Genomic DNA, 20,039 nt, shown 5'->3' on the forward strand with positions numbered 1-20,039 from the left:
AGACACAGAGATCTCTCATTTAGAATTTGGCCATTTGCACTAATTTTTAGAGATAGTTATTTTACCAATATTTCTGACAACACTGACAACAATTAATTAATTTACTTTTTAATATCCTTTCTAACTAACTCCTTCAGATAAGAAAACATTTCTCAAGTTATATTTGTAAGAATGCCCCTTAGGTTCTAAAGAAAGTGGGACATAAAATTCCCTATCAGTTTTCTAAGGCCACATATTCCTTTAAATTCCTAGAAGAGATATTGGATGGGTAGACAGTTTCACCAAAACTATATCCCTTTTCAACACAGAGAGGGACTAATTCCTAAAACAACTTAAGTTTTCAAGTTAAGTTGATATAGCCATCTAAGTTCTGTTGTTTCTTTTTTTTTTTTTAATCAAGGAGGTTTCCAATAAGAGATGGAAGTTAAAGTCCTTACGTGTGCTAATAAGCATCCTATTTTAATCATTTTAAAACCTCTAGAACCCAAGATTGGAACCATTTTTAAAGACAAGCATAGAAAATTCAAATTGCTTCACGGAGTCCTAGTTTCTGTTTGACCTCACGGATGAGGCCTGGTCCTAAGAAAGACAGAACATGGGCCATGAAATATACATGGGCCACGAGAAGGACAGCAGAAGAGGCAGATTAAGACCTTACTTGGCAGCTTATCTGTTCTTAGATTCTTACTAGAAATTTGATAAGGAATATTATTTACAGAAACCTACTATGTAGTTTGATTAGTAAATTGATTATTTTAAGAGACTTAGATTTTCAAGGAAACCTAAAATTTTATGGTCAATAAGAAGTTTAGAAATTTTCCAACCAACTTGCAAGCTTCCTTTATAGCTAAGTAGAAAGTCCAAAGTAATCTTGACAAAACCAACTGAGCCTGATCTCAGAAGTCTCAGCACGTGATCAGAAAAAGCCTGTGAATTTAGAGGAAGAAAACACCTCCTTAAAGTGGAGAACACTCTCTTCAGCTTACTTTACATCCAATTATTACAGTGACTGGTAAATACTGAGTTAGGTATCTGACTAAAACATAAAAAGCAGAAAAATATCAAAATTTTAAATTATCCAAGACCTGATTCCAGATACTTGCTTGAATTCCTTACACAGGCACAAAGATCAGATTCACAAATCTATTTGCATAAAATGGGGAAAAGGTAAGGTTAGTATGATAGAGGACAAGAATAGAAAAACTGAAAAAGAGGTGTCCACAAGACCAAAAACCTGGCTCACAAAATGCCAAGAGCTAGAGGCACAGGTTTTAGAAGGGATTAGCATAGCCATTGACACAGTTATGGAAACCAAGATCCTCAGGCTCCAATGCCTTGATTACAAAGCACAACACCCAAGCAGGTATAAAGATATGGAGATTGAGCCCAGCAGACTCCAAAGGTAAGGATATGGAGATTGAGCCCATTGTAGAATCTCTGCTCTCTCTCTGATTCTACATGGTTATTCAGAATCAGCAACTAACCCAAAGGCTCACAAGGGGTGAGTCCCTCCCAAACAGAAGACAACTATATCCGTGCAGTCTCTGCACAGGCTCCCAGCAGCACTCCGCCTGCCCACCTGTGCTTAAGCAGGTTCCTCTTTTCACCAACCCTCTCCCTCTGCAGGGCAGCAGCCTCCCTGCCTGCCCATGACCTGTCCCTCTGGAGCCTCTCCTCACTGAGGTCCCTCAGTGGAGGCCACTCCCCTCAAAGCCACCCTCCTGCAACCACGCAGACCTTTTTCAGCAAACCTGTCCCTTCTGGGGCAGCTGTTCCTGCCCGCTTGTGTCTCCTTTACTTTCCTGTCCCCTTTCCCTAATAAACCTGCCCTTTAAATATAACTAATGTCTCTCTCGTGGAGAAACTCACCTGGGAAGCTTGCTGCATGTCTCTGAAACAGGAGCTCTGGTAACACCCTTCCCAGAGTGAACCCAAGGACCCCGCACTCCAGACCCACTAACTCCAAAAACAACATCAAGTAGAAGCCCTGGTCCAGGCCCAGTTTTCTCATTGGAACAATTCCAGTCCTTCCAGTCATCTGCCAATGTCCTAGAAGAGTCAGAGTTATCTTAGGTTGCCTAAAGCCAAAGCATCTGAATTGACATGGAATGTCAGGGTAAGATTTTAGAAGAGCATAGATAAAAGGGACTCATAGGTGAGCCGGCCAATGTGGAAAAAGGAGAGTAGATTGCCTGGCTTTTGTGTTAACAAAAAAAACATCAGTCTGTTCCCCACTATCAGTTGTTCCTGGGCTCCTGCAGGGAAACAGTGATAGGAGCTGCATTTTAGACATAGGTTTGTAGCTACAGGTCGACCACTCAGTTAATATTTTCCCCAAGGGGCTTTTAGATGAAACAAATACGGCGCCTCTCATAAGTTTAACTAAATCCCTGGCTTCCAAAAACAAACGGGAAACTCCAAATACCAAATACCAAATAGACATCAAGTAAAAAAAAAAAAAAACACCAAATGTTTCCCAATTCCCACTCAACCGGGCCTAACACACCAAAGAGCGCTCCAAATTGAGGGAGACTCATAGACTCCCTCCCAAATGAGGAGACCTGAACTCCCTCCGCGAGGGGACTTAGATACCTCCCGAATGTATGAAGGCCAAGGTCTTGGCGTGCACGCCAGGGGAACTTACACCAAACGCCAGGGGACCGCGGTTTTCCGTCCAGTTTCCATCTCCTCAAAGGTAAATCCAGGGTGCAGAGAAGAGCTGTGCCTCTCCCCAGGAGGACTTGGGAAGTTCCCCGGAGGAAAAAGAACTCCGGCAGCTGCTGGGACTCTCCCTCATCCTCCTGGAGAGAGGGCGCTCCCTCTCAGCAGGAGGGTCAGGATGCCACCCGGGATGCCCAGGCCCCTCTCTGACAGCATAGACCAGCATAGATAGGTGAGCCCTGGTGCGCTGCAGCAGGCAACAGCTCTGTCAGTTGGAAGTCAGAGTTGGGGTTGGGAGAGCCGAAGTGGCATCCACCTCCTGGCTGGCTCGCCAAAATTGTTACCGAACGCCGGCCTCAGTTTCCCTCAGCCAATAAAAGGAAACTGAGTTTGAGGAAAAGGGAAACAGTTTTATTTGTCGACAAATGAGGAGGGCGGCAGACTCACCTCCCGAAAAACCACCGTCCTGCTCTTTGGCAGTGGGCAGGGGTATTTATACAGGGGGAGATAGGTAGGGGTCCGCGAAGGGGAGGGGGAAGGGGTCCGCACAGAGACAAGTGGGCGCCAGCTCAACAGGGAGATGGATGGGTGTCAGCTCATTCATCTTAAGGGAAGGGGAAGGTGTCAAGGCACAGAGACGGGTGATCGCCAACTTGTTTTTCTTAGGGCGCCAACTTGTTTTTCTTAGGGCGAGGAGGAAGGGTCTGCAGGGAAACCAGTTGGCGCCAGCTTGTTTTTCTTCCCAAGGGGAGGGGAAGCTGCAACAAATAGGAAAGACAAGCCATCAATCCTGCCAATGCTAGATAAGGGGAATTGCAAGAAATGGGGAAAGACAAACTTCTTAACTGTATCAGAAGCACTGTCCTAAGAACAGCTTCCCACATTGTGAATACCAGTTTATATTACAGTGATACTTGTAGATTACAGGAAGACATTTTACAAGTAATATTTAAGTCACAGATATTTTTAAGTAGCACTATTGTAAGGTAAACAAAGTTTTTTTATTTTTTAATATTTCAAATTTATGTGCTTATACATCATACTAAGGTACTCTTAGACTCTTACATTCCAAGAAAAAAAGAATGGGGGTAATGCGCAGAAGCATATAGTATTAGATAAATTGGTAAAAATATAAGAGGGAATACTGTATTCTTTTTAATGAATATTCTTTTTTAATTGTGTTTCCAAATAATCACAGTCTTTCACAGTTCAAAGACTACATGAAAGTTATTCAAAAGAAAGTAAAAACTGGCCTATACTTGGAGGTTGTGAGCTTCCCAAAGTTCTCCTTTTTTCTAAAAGTTAGGAAAATGTCTTACTTTTTTTCATATTTTTGCCCCAATAGATCTCTCCTCCAGCAATCTTCTGAGAACATCTATATATGTATACCTATTGTAATATGGTAGCTTCCAGTGAGTGTGGTTACTGAACACTTGAAATCCAGCTTATCCAAATTGAGGTGTTCTGCAAGTATAAATGAATACCCACTTTCCCCAGCTTAGTATAAGAAATGCAAAAGATAATATTCTTTCATAATTTTTTTTTAAGATTTATTTATTTATTTATATAAGCACTGGGTACAGTCAGAAACGCGGGAGGGTGAGAGAATCCACCAGAGCCAGAGCGGAGAGCAGAACAGGCAGACTGACAAAGTACACTGCTGAGGGGAGCAGAGGGCGGCAGGAGAGGTCTGCGTTACATGTGGGACCCTCGCCCGGTGGCCGGGGAACGAACCGGCGCTGCAGAGGCTGCGGGCAGCCTCGTAACCGAGCGCTCAACCACTGCACCACTGGGGAGGCCCAAAGATAGTATTCTTATTGAAATAATAAAATTTTGGATATATAAGTTTAGACAAAAAATTAAAACTATCTTCACCTTTTGTTTTTAGCTTGTTAAAAAGTGACTACTAGAAAATAATTAAATCAAATATATGGTTTACATTCAATTTCTACTATATGCTGCTATCAAATAGTAAGTATCTAGATTATGCATTTTTTAAGAATGATATTCTGTTAAACATTTGCTGTCCCTAAGTCAGGCACTTTACTTGCATAAAATCACTTAATTTGATGATCTCCACTTTAAAAACAAGGCTAGTTAACTTACATAGCTCAGGTGACATGCTCAAGTCATACTTCTGTGGTTCAAAAGACATTTCTCTGAATTTAAAACTCATCTCCCATCCAGGCTGTTTACCTGGACATAACTAGGGGAGAGTGAGTAGAGCATTCATCTTAAAACACAAAATCTGTGGGATACTAAAAAAACTTGTAACTAAGATACATAATATTTTAGTGGAATATTTTAAAATTAAAATTGGTGTAAAAAGTACCTAATGGATATGGAAGAGAGGAGAAATTTTTCTTCACCCCTCTAGGTTCTTCGCAGGTTGATGAAATAATCAAATTACCATCAGGTAGATTAATAGGAGGAAAAAACAAATTTAATTTCTTGCCTACTGGGAGCCTACAATAGACATAAGGGTTCTGAAAATAGAAAGGTAAAAGGAGGTGTCTATGCCATCTTGAGCTAAGGAATGGGATAGGAGCCTGGGGCAGCTAATGGGGGAGGGAGATAATTCACGTGATAGAAAGAAGACCAGATGATAATTCATGTGATAGAAGGAAGACCAGACGTTCACTTAGATGTTTGCTCTGCCATGTAGATATCAGGTAGAAAGGTTATTTCTGGTAATAACCCTAATGGTGGGTAAGAGCTCCAATCTATTTCTTCGAGACAGTTAAGGGACCGGTAAAATTTTTTTTTGAGCCTGGAATCTTCTATTGATTTGAGCTCAAAATAATCCACCTGTAAAGTGACTCATATGGGGAAGCCAATTCTGAACTCCTTTATAGATAAAATATAGACTTCTTTCATAAAGACAGAATTTGATACTGGACTTCCACGATGCAGTGTCATTAACCTCACTCCAGTCTTAGCCCTGGCTGTGAGTCCAGGGCTCACATCTGTATGAGTTATTTTCTCAAATATAGAAAGATTGGGAATCTAAAGCTCACAGTTCGTAACTGCTCTTGATGATGTGATCTAGTGAAGAACAGCAAGAAGAATGGAACTATATCAAAATGTTTAAAGAGTTTATTTTCTCCCTTTATAGTAGGACTAGGGTGATTTCGCCATCACTGATAGCATAAGCATAGCACTTTTACAACTAAAACATTTAAAATTTTGTTGAATAAACTCTGAACTTGCTTTTAAAACATAGGGTCAGCACATCTTGTTGAGGAAGATACTTAACAATCTTACATTAGGAATTAAAAGCCTTGACAAGCAAACTCAATAAATCTAATATGCTGGGAATTTAATTCCCCTTTTCAGTGTGAAATCACAAGGTGGACCTTTTACAACAGGCCCTTTTCAAATACCAATAGTATGATAAGTTTCCATCATGGGGTGAAAGGAACCCAATCATTCCTTTATGTTAGCGGCTCTCAATCAGGAGGGCCACGCAGAATTTCTTACGCAACTTCCAATTCCCTCACTAATTTGCACAACCTCCCACATCTTCCTTTTCCAGCTAAGCTGCTTATCTACCTACTTCTTCATCTTGTTTTCCTGTTTAACTCACTCCATTCCAATAGCTACCCCTCTCTACACAGAATCTATTTTCATTATGGCTTTCATTGACCTCTATGTATGAATCTGATGGACTTATTATAGCCTGCATCTTTCTTGACCTCTTGGCTGCTTTTGACCATTGCCTCCTTTGTTGGCTGCCTGATTCTATATTCTCCTGGTTTTCCTCCAGATCCTTAAATATTCCTTCCAAGGCGCCCTCAAAGGAGTTCCCTAGTAGAAACATCCTTCCTACCCAGACCTACCTCCCCTGCAAAAACAGCTCCCATTTCCCTCAACTTACCATGTAGATCTTCCTTTATCTTTAGATCTTGACTCCTGCTATGGATTTGATATTGCTCCCAGAGCATCCATCCCCTTCCCTAAATTCAAATCATTCAGTCCAGAGCAGTTTTGACAGGCCATCAGAATTTGGGGGTCAGATAGCCATCATTGATCATGCTACTAAAATTGCCTGGTTTCTTTGTTTGTCCTTGCAAGTAATCCTTGTATAACCTCTATTCACCATTGTAGTCTCACAGTAAGGAGGAAAATCTGACACAGTTAGATGTATATCATTATTTTATCTGAAAGTTATAGAAATTCCAACTCAAATTGACCTAAACAAAATAGAAATGCAATCTGTCTTATAACTGAAAGTCCAGCATGGTATATACCAGTTACCCCATGATGCCAAGAATTAAGTTTTTATCAATTTCACAATTTAGTTATCCTCTATGTCATCTTTATTATTCTGACTTGTTCTATTCACCAACATGGCTACTAGGGGGAAGCGAGGCAACTATGGGTGGGCTTGTTCAGGAAGAAGTCCCTGTCCTTTATAGTTCTGCCCCTCTAGTTAACAGTGAATAATCAACAACTATAATCATTTTATTTGCAGGGAGGAGGGAAGAACATTTGGGGTCTTTTCCCCAGATATAAAGCCAATCAGATCTTATATATATAATTACATAGATTATATTTATCCAGTTTAAGAAAAACCATCTTTAAGATTTCCCCAGGCTTGAATGTGTCCATATTGCTTATAGCCAAACTTTCCACCTTTGCTCCAGAAATTTGCCTTATCTCACAATTTCCATTTTGCTCTTTCACTCCCTGGTTCCCAGAATTATCCACTCCCAATGCCTGAGGAATCAAGGTCTTCTTGTGTGATTCTCTAACTCTTGCCTTCAATCTCACATATTCTGAAATAAACAATTTCAGAAGCATTTTGAAAACTATTTATTGAATGGATGATCCTCCTAGATGCCTTCAATTTCTTCTGATTCATATTGCCAAACTCCAAATACTAAATCCAAATTTATTATAGGCAAGGCAGTTTCCTTTTTGTAGTACAACTTTCTAGATATTCCCTAGCTTTACTATCACTCTTCCTCTTGCTTTCAAATTTGTGTTTCCTTTCCCTGGGCTTATGCACTATTTTTAGCCCCATGCCTGTCCTTTGGATTTGTCAGTCATATTTATCCCAGATTAAACCCTTGGCATTTTCTCAAAGCTTTGCTTGAACTCTGCCCTAGCCTGTTCTGCTCTTGACTGCCTTGGACTGTCAGGCTCCACAAATCCAAATCCCGGCATGTGGACACTTCTTCCTTTTCCTGGTGCTCTCTCCTCTCGTTAACTTTAAATCTCTTCCTTAAATCCGGTACTAAGCAATCTTAAAATTAATCTTCCAATTGATCACTCAGTTCAGAATCACCTGCATATGGGGGCTTTTGCATTTACTTCACTAGGCTCCCCCAATTAGGCGGGACAGGCTCAACGCAGGCATGTCAAGCTGGTTTACTTTGGCAGGTCCAGTCCCTGTTTGGCTCCCCTTGAGTTACATGAGTCCATATAACTGCAGATCTGGCTCGCTCCATAGAAATCAGTATCTGAACTGATTATCTGCTGGATCTTACAAGTCAGACTTGCCTGGTTTTTCCAGATCTGAAGAATATTTTTGAATGCAAAGTTGAGAAAGTAATAACATCAATTATTAAGAAAAAGCAGCGCAATAATAAAGACCAGAAGTGGGTCAACTTATTCTGTAAGAGACTCAGATAACAAATATTTTGACTTTATGGACCATATAATCCTGATTACAATTATTCTCCTCTGCCTTTGTCACATTTAAGCCGTCGTGGCCAACAGTAAATGAGAGGACATGGCTGAGTCCAATAGTGCTTTCATTTACAGAAATAGCATTGGGCCTCCCTGGTGGCGCAAGGGGTTAAGCACAGCACTGTGAAGCTGTCCACAGCCTCTGCAGCACGAGTTTGATCCCTGGCTGGCCAGGGAGCTACCCACATGGCACAGCAGACCTTTCCTGTTTTACCTGCTGCTCCCCTCAGCAGTGTATTTCAGTAGATCTGCCTGTTCTGTTCCCCCTCTTCTCTGGTGAATCCTCTCACCTCCCATACCTCTGGCCTGTACCCCAGCTCTTATATGCATGAATAAATAAATCTCTTAAAAAAAATAGCATGGGCCAGATTTGGCCACAGGTGGTAGTTTACCAATCACTGATCTCGATGACCAGCGTGCAGACTGACCCCTGTACCATGATATACTAGGAGGACGAGAATCTGTGAGGTCCCTCTTGAAGGAAGATCAGTTTACCTGTTAGTAAATAATATGAAATACTTTCATATTAAAACAAACCCAGATATCCTGTGAATAGAGAACACCAGCCTTTATTGAGTCTGACTCTTGAGAATACATTTTTGACTCTCTTTTCCTTTTAGAGAAACTTTGGTGGGAAAGTTTCATGCAGACTCAGAGATGCTCCTCTGTAAATAGTCTCTAGATGAGAACACCATTTAATCTCATTGGATCACCTTCATTTTCCTACAAAAGTCTGAAGCTTGGCTAGTGCTGAAACTATTGCATTGTTGTAAAACAAATAAACTTCTCATATTCTTCCAGGATTTCAGTGGTCACTACCTACTGGCCAGTATAACTCTCTGATCTTATCTGAATTTTGCCAGAATCTGATTATTTCAGTATATCCTGAAGTTTTCTGCTATTATTCTGCTGAAGTTGCTGCATTTATTATGTTTTTTTTCTGGCTCAGCCCACATCTGCATAATAGTCATTATTCACAGATTCCACATTTGTGATTTTGCCTACTCACTAAAATCTATTTGTAACCCCCAAATCAATATGCCATTTTCACAGTCAGTAGCAGTCATGCAGAGAGGCATAAAATTTGAGTTGCCAGATCCCAGCTGAGGTCAAACAGTGTGACATTCTGCCCTCTATTTTCAGCTGCCAAACTGTAAACAAGTGCACTTTTTGCAGTATATTGAGTGTAATATTTTTTGTATTTTTGTGCTTTTTGTTGGGGATTTTGCTGTTTTTTTTATATTTTTAAAGATTTATTTTTAATTTTTATACAAGAGCTGGGGTACAGTCCAGAGGCATGGGACTGTGAGAGGATTCACCAGAGACAGAGAGGGGAGCAGAACAGGCAGACTGATGAAATACACTGTTGAGGAGAGCAATGGGTGTGACAGGAGAGGTCTGCTGGGCCGTGTGGGATTCTCCCTGGCTGGCCAGGAATCAGACTGGCACTACAGAGGCTGTGGACAGCTTCACAGCACTGAGCTCAATCCACTGTGCCACCGGGGAGGCCCCGGATTTTGCTGTTTATGATGACCCTTAAATATTGTATCTCATGTTCCTAAGTGCAAGAAGGCTGTGAGATGGCTCATGGTGAAAACGCATGTGTTATATAAACTTCATTTCAGATAGTGTTGGTGACCCTAGATTTATAATGAATAAATGGCATGTATTAAACACCTCTAATTAATAAGTAGTACCTTTAAAGAGAAAAATACACAAAGCAAGGTGATATATTTTTTGGTTGATAGAAAACCTTTGACCAGAAGCTCATGGAACCTAACTCTCTATTTCCTTATTTACTGATTCAATGCGTAGTGACTTTACAGAATTCCTACACATAACAAGAATTCACTGTAATATCAATTGCAGGGTCCTTCATGTTTTGTGCATGCCCCATGTTAGTCACTCACAAGGTTGTCCCATCATTTTTGCCATCTGCTTCTCTTTGGAAGTCTTGCTACTCAAACCATGGATCAGTAGCATTAGTATCACATGGGAAGTTGTTAGAAATACATATCCTGGTGTGCAGACCTCTCCTGCTGCACCCGCTGCTCCCCTCAGCAGTGTATTTTGTCGGTCTGTCTGTTCTATTCCCTGCTCTGGCTCTGGTCAGTTCACTCACCCTCCCGTGCTTCTGACTGTACCCAGTGCTTGTAAAAATAAATAAATAAAATCTTAAAAAAAAAAAAAAGAAAGAAAGAAATATCGTCAGGCCCCCAACCCAGAAATAATGAATCAAAATCTGTATTGAAACAAGACTTTTTAAAAAGCCTGAAGGGACTCCCATTTTGTAAGGGAGACTGCCTGCTGACTCAATACCATAAACTATCTAGCTAAAGACCAGAAGATCCACACAAGGACACAAAAATTGCACAGAGACAACACTAGCTGGAGGTAGTCTGTGAATAGTTTTTGAAGGAAGAATTTTGAATACAAAACTATGTTTATCCCTGTCAATGTAATTCAACAAAGGAGAACATATTTTAAAGTACTAAACCTCTATGCAACATACCACATGTAGATTATAATCATTTTCTTTCATGGAAACAAAGTATGACAACAGTGACAAAAGAAGTAATAACAGATATATAGAGAAATGAAATTTTATATTTGCCTTTTAAGTGTCTTTAATTCCAGCAAGATAATTCAATTTTCCTTTCTTTGCTACAGATTATGATGATCCTGAATCTGTAAAATGTGAGAATTCTGATCACTTCCTGGACCTACTTTTGGCCAAATTGACCCTCTTCAGCTCAGAATTCAACATAAGACATTAACTTAAGTCACAAGTTAATGTCTTCTCTTATATTAGATTATATGTTAGAATTTAAAAACAAAATCTAAAAAAATTGAATCAGATGTGCTATTGATTTGTTGGACTGAACAGACACTTAAATCCTTAAGTATAGGATAGCTACTGTTAAGCTTGCTATTGTTTTCATTACTTGTCAAAGAAATGCCCAAAACTTAGTGTGTATTAGCCACTCCAGTTTACAAATGAGAAGCCTGAGGCACCAGAATGTAACATGATTTTATGGTATGAGTCAGCAGAATCTTGGAAAGCCAGAAGGAAATATGAGCTGCAGGCAATTTTGGGTAAAATGGTCCTTAAGTCTGTAAGTGACCTTATGAAGAGGTAAATTTGAAATTAAAAGATAATAATTAACTCTCTAAGCTGGAGCTTTGCTCTACCTTAGTCATCTTGGAATAATGAAAATATTCTGCTATAATTTTAAGACATAAGCAAAGGAAGACAGAATGCAAATGTGTAATGAAAATGTGTTATGTCACTAGAGGCATTGGATGGGTGTGATTGTGACAGATGTACAATGTGGTAGGCGTGAGTGTTAGTACAATATGAGAAACTTATACATACATTAGTGTGCTCCTGGGCTAAAGCATTATGAGTACACTAGTGAGAATGGTAAAAAACTAGCAACAACAATGTTGCGATGAACTCTTCTGGTGGTGAGTGCAAACTGTGAAAGCTGTGTGGAGAGACCTACTGTAGAGTGATCCAGCAATTCCACTCCTAGGTATTTAGGCAGGAACACCTGCACCCCTATGTTATATACTGTAGCTAATCCAAATGAATAGATGACTGGATCAAGAAGATACATATATACCATGGAATATTTCAGCATTCAAAAAAGATAAACACATGCAATTTGCAGCAACTGGCGCTATCATGCTCAGCGAAATTATAGCAGAATCTAGAAACTTAAATAAGGGACCAGGAAATGAATAACTATAAGAAAGTGAAAATCAAATCAATGGGGAATATAACAATAAAATTTATTATCTAATAAAAAAAAAAAAGAAAGGTATAAAATTAATAAACAATTCCTCATAATTCACTTCTGTAGTTTGTAGGAAGCTGCCACATTAATAAATGATGGCTTTTGAAATGTGGACCAGGACAGCAGATCAAGGAGATAGAGAGCTTGATAACCTGAAGATACTGGGAAATTGGAGGACCCAACTATCAGCTCAGCTCTGGCCCTCACATGCTCTGTCTTCCTGGGCAAGTCCTTTCCTTCTGTTTCTTCATCTATAAAGGACAGAGACAGGACTGAGTGGTCTCTAGGGTCCCATACAGCTCTTGCATTCCTGATTATACATTGGCAAGATTTACTTCCACTGGCATCCCAAGAGAAACCCAGTCTGCAAGCCCCCACCCACAGGGTCACCTCCAGGCCAACATCAGCAAGCAGCCGTTGCTATTCGGGGAATTCAGCCTCTGGTTCCTTTTCCTTCTTCCTGTGGCAGTGACCGATATTTCCTAGACATGCTAGTCCCTAACTGGAAAGACTGCTCTGAGATTGCTCCCAGCATATGGTGAGGAGAGCAAGCAGTTTGAAGAGGTCAAGTCTTGTTTTTCCTAATTACCGACTGGTAGTACACGAAGGCTTACTATCTGTCTAACCTGAGGCCCCAAATGGGTAAAGTATAGATTAAACAAGATGATGTTAAGTGATTTTTCTTGAAAGACAGCCTGGCACACTTAGTAGATTTCAACAATGTTACTCCTTTCCTACTTTCTCCATACTCTGCAGTTTATAAGCATTTAAAGATAAAGGGATAGTACTCCCCAAATTAAATTTTAGATAATAATGTAAAGAGGGACAGGCTCAGTGTCTCACCCTTAAAGCCCCATTATGTTGGCTGTCACATATTCTGCTTAAACAGTAGATCTGGGCCTTTTCCAGGTTCAGACCTATTCTCTTTTTAGTGGAATAAAAGCTGGGACTTATGCCAGCAACCCACTAAAAACCAAGAGTAAATAGCAGCATGTAGGCACTTTGTACATATCTGACAGTCCGTATTTATGCCATACCTGTGGGGCAGAAGAGCTAAAATAGAACATAAAGGTCCTTCTAATGTGGGCAATAGGGGCCAGCGTGATGATGCCGCAGTGATGCTGGGGTAAGCTGAAAGAAGAGAAGCAGCCAAATTGCCTCAGAGAAATGAGAGAAAACTGGCAGGATCATGGCCCAGGGTAAGGCTTAAGGTCTGGTGATGTGATTCTTTTTTGTTTATTTAAAGCAAAGTATAGCAAGGAAGAGGTAAGACTTTTACCCTTTGAACTCAAGACTTTCAATAAACAACATTATTATTTCCCACCATGATTTAAATCTTCTACCAAAAAAAATTTCTTTAGAGGGGATATCAGCAGCTACTCTTTAGCTAAGGAAATCAAAACTGAAAAATGTGAAGTCCCTAACTCCTAACTATCCTTAAAATGTAAAAATGGTGGGCCTCCCTGGTGGTGCAAGGGTTAAGTCTCAGCACTATGAAGCTATCAGCAGCCACTATAGCAGAGTTCAATCCCCGGCCAGGGAGCTAACCCATATGGTGCAGCAGACTTCTCCTGTCTTGCCCGCTGCTCCCCTCAGCAGTTAATTTTAGTCAATCCACCTGTTCTGCTCCCCATTCTCTCAGGTGAATCCTCTCACCACCCACACCTCTGGCCTACACCCCAGTTCTTGTATGCATAAATAAATAAATCTTTAAAAAAATAAATGTAAAGATAGCACAAGGAACACTTAAGAGAAGCTGTATATCCGGGCAATGTGCCTTTGGACTGTTTACTGTGAGAAACCTCTCGTCAAATACAAAAGCCCTGAGGTCTAATGGTCTTGCTACAGTCTACTAAGTTGATTATCCCCCCTGCCTTCTACCCACAACCCTACATTTCTTTTGCTCTTAGCTTGAATTATAAGAAAATCAATCATAGTAAGAGGATAACAAGGAAGTTTCAAATGTTTTATACAGCATTTATAAAATCTGAGCCTTCATTTTTAGAGATGAAATCTATGAAATAGAATGTGAACTGCCTGTTCACAGTCTGAAGCCACACACCAATATCTGCACTGGCAGAGAAACCAAGCTATGAGTCCAAGGCTCAAGGATGATGCTAAGGGTGTGGCCACTGGATTCTGTGATGGGCATGAAGCTGGAATGAGAAGAGCATCTTCTCTGTCCTTGGTACTCGCATGTTAATGGGAGCAGCAAAATATTTCTCCTTTACTGTTTTTATTAAAACAGGAACTTAGCATCATAAGCTTCCATTTGCAGAAGTAAATACCCAGGGAGCAAAGCGGTCAAGATATCTCTGACAGCACCTCCCTTGGTGGCGCAGTGGTTGAGCTCTGGGCTACGAAGCTGCCTGCAGCCTCTGCAGCGCAGGTTCGATCCCCGGCAGCCGGTGAGGGTCCCACATGGCATGACAGACCTCTCCTGCCGCACCCACTGCTCCCCTCAGCAGTATATTTCATCAGTCTGCCTGTTGTGTTCCCCACTCTGGCTCTGGTGAATTCTCTCACCCTCCCACGCTTCTGACTGTACCCAGTGCTTGTATAAATAAATAAATAAATCTTAAAAAATTCTTAAAAAAAAAAAAATTATCTCTGACAGTGCAAACCAAAGGGCAAATGGTGCTGACCTCACCTTCCCCAGCTCATGCTCATTCTGAGCATTGTCCTTTTAGAGTTTCAGGTCTGCAGACTAACAGGTGAGACTAATATTGCTCCTGGGACCCGTGGGTAAAGCACTCTCCAAATATCTTATTCTCTAGCTCTCCAAATATCTTATTCCTCCTTTCTGGCTCACGTTCTCTACATGTATATGTGGTAATATACAACTCTAGTATTATGCTGCTATTATCATTTTCTTATCACTTAATGTTCTCTGAAGATAATGTTTAAAATTAGCAAATGTGTTATCTTCAAAGGAAGTCAAAGTGTTCTGCTAGCTTTGTTGGTTGTTCCAACATCTTGAGAAATAGAACATGTAAAGGATTAATTCCTACTGCCTTTTGGTAGGTGTTTTTAAACACAGTGATTGTCAGTGAAATTTTTTCATTTCAGTTCAGACAAAGCATATTTCTTTGTATGAATCAAGGTGAGCTTGGAATTTCAAAGTATCATGTTTTATGTATACTTGACTTTAATCCTCTAAAATAAAGGCCAGGATTATGATTTACAAAGAGTGTATAAAAATATAGATGTTTGAAACTATATAGTTAAATGAAGCCATTTGAATGATTCATTGAAATTATTGGTGTTTCTTAAGTTACATTTATTTTCTTACATTGGGAAATTGTATGACTATGCTTTGCTGCCAAGGTGTGTGGATCCTTTTGTTGATTAGCCATAATTGCAGCTTTAATTCTCTTCAGTTTGAAAATTCCCTGGAGGTGTAATAGACACATTTGTAGCCAGGCTTTGGCACACTCACAGAACTTACTGAGCCTGACCACCTAACAACATGAGTCTCCATTAGAGTGTGGCGCATTGGAATGGCCATGCCATCCCCACCCCATCCCATAGTATGAGTCTAAAAGGGAGGAGGGGGCCAAACACTGATGAATGAGTCTTTAATAGAGATTTAAAACAATTAATTTTTGATACAGATAATGAACGACCACTAAAGGATTTCAATAAAGGATTGTGATAAAGATTTTAATAAAAAGCCCATTGAGTCTCAAAAAGTTGACAATGACAAAATATTATATAGAAGACAGTAGCTATGGGTGGACCCTCTTAGATATGAGATCTTGATATCTTCCCTTCATGAAAATGGACATGGGGGCCTCTCCCGTGGCGCAGCGGGTTGAGCGCAGCACTGTGAAGCTGTCTGCAGCCTCTGTAGCACCGGTTGGATTCCCGGCTGGCCAGGGAGATACCCACATGGCAGGGCAGACCTCTCCTGTCTCGCCCGTTGCTTCCCTCAGCGGTGTATTTCGGGTCATCTGCCTGTTCTGCTGTCCACTCTGTCTCTGGTGAATCCTCTTACCCTCCTGCGCCTCTGGCCTGTACCCTAGCTCTTGTATAAAAATATATAAATCTTTAAAAAAAAAAAAAAGAAAATGGATGTGGGGTGAGAGTCTTTCCTGATACTAGCAAGAATCTGAAAGTACCATTCATCCTCAAAGTACCCTTTCTTTTACTGAAGCAAGGCTGATTAACATACGGAAAATGAACAGCCACGTGTAGTAGTGGAGGAATGAGTATTTTCACTTGGAGGCAAACATTTAAAAGTCAAATTCTTGAGATATCCAGGCTAGTTTCAATGCCTCAAGAGTGAGTCTACTAACTCCTGGTCTCTTCATCTGTTTGGCATTCTTTTCAAATTGACCAAGTTTATATAAAGTCAGTGTGTAGGGTTTTCCCTAGACTACATACTCTTTTACCCCTAAACTTCCACAAACCATATGAACAATTGTATGAAGGTATTGTGAAAGGAAAGTGACCTTGAAGTCGTTTGGAAAAGTTGGAGATCCCACAGAAGATAGTTGCCCACAGTTCTGAATCCAGTCCAGTCCCCCCAATCCCAGGGATGCTGATAAGGAGTGGGGGGAACCTCACATTAGTGTATTCCTTTTTAAAATGAAATATCTGAAAAATATAAGCAGAGTCACTGAGTTCTGATTAAGAAAAAAAAGAAAGAAAGAAAAGAACAATTGGTCACTAGTCTGGCAAGGAATAACAGTACCTTTAATTGCTACAGGCAGTAGAAATCTGTGTCCAATGTTGGCACCTCTCACTGTTGCCCATTCCACTCACAGTCACCACAAAGTGCCTTGATTTACAGGAGACCCCCCTGGTTGGAAACCCTGTAAAAATTCAATAAAAACAGTGCTTCCATTGCAGCAAGGCTGATGTCTCCAGAAGGTAATTCAACAGCTGTTAACAAGCCTCCATTTATTGCAGAGCAGCTAAGGGCAAGAAAAGTGATGTTATGACTCGATAATTGCTGGACACATGGGGCAGAGTGCTGGGAATGAAAGGGAGGAGAAGGATGGCTAGAGGAGATGGAAGCACTAGGAGGCTGACTGACTGGAATGAGGCCAGCATTCCAGCCTCAGAAGCTGGTGTTCTAAAGTACAGGGAATCATTCCCAATAGCAGAACAACAACAACAAAAATGCATCCTATTGCCAGGGAAATCAGTCCAAAAGAGTGACAGCAAGTAAGAAAAGATGGATAATCACAGTGGCGGAGAGACCTGTCTTGCTCCTCCCCTGAGTCCCAGTGCCCCCAGTTCTCTGCAACGCTGGCCTCGCCAGTCACAACCATGAGTGATTGTTTCTTCAGTTAGCCCTCAACTTGTTTCCCTGCACCCCTGCCCCAAGCAGTGGAAGGCCTGTCTCACCAACTGAAAATATACCCTACCTCCTAATTTTTCAACTAACTGTTTAGGAATTCACATGCACTCATTATTAGAAAGTCTAGGATTGCACTTAGGAAGTCCATATGCATAGCCTCTCAAGGAAACTATTTAAGAACCCCATGAGCCTACTCAAGTCAAAAGAAATGACCCTCCCTCTGTCTGGCAGAGAAAACAAGCATCTGGCTGGCCCATCACGTCTTTGATTCCTTACTCTCCCATAGTGTCTGTGACTGTCCCACCATGTCCTATTGAACTCTTTCTTAGCGCCCAAAGATCCAAAAATTATTCTTCAGTGAAACCTATACTGGCCTCAGGTCTTGCAGATGCTGCTGGAAAACCCACCTACATAGGCTATTTTATACTCACATATTCAACTACTGTCCCCCAAACAGCCTCTATATCCATGCCTGAGGGGATTGGGTCTGTAAGATTATCAACCTGTCTGCCCACTTTGCCAGAATCACTTCTTGATCCTGAATTTCCAGCCCCCAGTATAGTACATTCTCTACCTTCCTCCATGGCAGCTTTCCCTCTAGTCTGTGATGGCTTCTCCTTCCAGATACCAGTGAAGCCATTCTAGCACAGTAGGGAGGTTTTTCTAAAGCTCAGATCCCAAAAGGAAGGGGTCTGGATCTCTGTACTTCCAAGTAGTTCCTTGATGGCTGATAACTTTTCCCTCAGGACTAGTTCCATTTCTAAGTGGTGTTTAAAGACCACCTGCAGGAGACCAAACATGGCTCTATTATTTTTTTCCTTCCAGCGTAATAGATATGTAACTAAGGTAAGCACCTCAGCTTCAAGCTGACTATGGAAACATCTGACAGTTTTCCAAGTTCCATCTCACTAAACACCCCTTCAACCTTTGACTTTCTGTGTGAATCTATCAACTGGACAATAATGCAACATTGTTATCTGTTCCTCCAAAATTTATCCATAAAACAGTTTATATTCTGATCCAAACTACATAGTTTCTCATAGTTTTCCATCAAACAGCAACAAACCATAAAAATAATTCTGGAACATTTTAACTAACCCATTACTGTGGAAGTCACAGCTCATAAATATCTTGGTTCTATCAACATACAGTTATGTGGTATTAAACTTGTTGCTGCAGATGTTGTGTTATTGTGACACTTTATGGGCAAGATAAAAATGCACAAGTACCTCCAAAATAACAGAAAAAGGGCAAACTCCAAATCACAGGAAGCAGCCTAGAATCTTATTTTATGAGGCTGTGAGCCACTACACAAAGCCACTTCTGTTACTCTGGGAGGAATACTGAACACTTAGGAAAGTTACCAGATAGACTGGATTGAACACATTTACTTTCTTCTTTTGTGCTTGTCTTACTCCCAAATAAAGCAACAAACAAAAACCAAATGCATTTAGTTTTAAAGGGATAAGCCCTCCTTAAGGACATAGGAAGGGGGATGACAACATCAAATTCATGAAAAATGAAAAGAGGCAAAATGGAGCAGACTCAAGAAAGATGAACTTACAGCTGGTAGTAGGAAAAACTGAGAACTGATTTATACTGTGAATACCCCAGTGTTCTGGAGCTGACAGAACCAGGCACTCTGGCAGAGGTTGAAGAGAAAATAAGGATTACCTGAAATGATAATGAATTGAAACTACAATTAAGAAGCTGCTGGATCCTCAGAATATTTCCACACATCAGGTGACAGTTTCTTCTTTTAGAGGATGAAGAGACAGTTTCCAGACTGAGAGATGTCCTGAGCAGTAACTAGCCAAGAGGAACTCCTATATATGCTATAACCTACCAGTTCCACTGGTAGGAATATACAGAACAGCAGGTGTATATGCCTTTCAGAAGCTCTATTCATTGTCAAAATTTGAAATCAACTCAAAGTCTCACAGAACAGCAACAGAATGGAAAAATTATTTGTGTAATATTCTTTTTTTTAAAGATTTATTTATACAAGAACCTGCACCACCAGGGAGCCCCTGTGTAATATTCTTACCATAGGAACTTGCAAGCATCATATTCAATGAAAGAAATCAGACACAAAATGTTACCTATTGACAATTTCTAATTATAAAAAAGTTCAAAGAAAGAGGAAAAATTCAGGTTTTAAATGGGCAATGGTTAATTTGGGGGTGGTAGAGGGACCTTGCAGACACTGGCAACCTTCTTTCTTTCTTTTTTTTTAAAGATTTATTTATTTATTTATACAAGCACTGGGTATAGTCAGAAGCGCGGGAGGGTGAGAGAATTCACCAGAGCCAGAGTGGAGAGCAGACCAGGCAGACTGACAAAGTGCAATGTTGAGGGGAGCAGCGGGCCAGACAGGAAAGGTCTGTCAAGCCATGTGGGACCCTTGCCCAGCGGCTGGGGATCAAACCGGTGCTGCAGAGGCTGTGGGTAGCTTCACAAACCAGCTCTCAACCGCTGCGCCACCGGGGAGGCCCGGCAATCTTATTTCTTGAGTGGAGTGTGGATATGAGAGCATGTTTGCTTTGTGATAATTTATTGAGCTGTATACTTTTGAC

At 40.7% G+C, this 20,039-nt stretch overlaps 1 protein-coding gene across 4 annotated transcripts in view; it reads right to left on the reverse strand.

Moving 5' to 3' along the window:
* CA2 (carbonic anhydrase 2) overlaps positions 1-20,039 on the reverse strand; it is a 183,973-nt gene that overhangs the window by 40,359 nt on the left and 123,575 nt on the right. The window contains exon 10 of one of the 4 annotated variants that reach the window (XM_054692135.1): positions 16,936-16,972. The exons of the other annotated variants lie outside the window; for them this stretch is intronic. Coding sequence (XP_054548110.1) covers positions 16,945-16,972 — 28 coding nt within the window. The 3' untranslated portion in view covers positions 16,936-16,944. Of the gene's footprint in view, positions 1-16,935; positions 16,973-20,039 lie in introns of those variants that run through there. 4 annotated transcript variants of the gene reach the window in all.

Source organism: Talpa occidentalis, unplaced genomic scaffold (assembly GCF_014898055.3).
Source record: "Talpa occidentalis isolate TD23 unplaced genomic scaffold, MPIMG_talOcc4v2.1, whole genome shotgun sequence".
Taxonomy (NCBI): domain Eukaryota; kingdom Metazoa; phylum Chordata; class Mammalia; order Eulipotyphla; family Talpidae; genus Talpa; species Talpa occidentalis.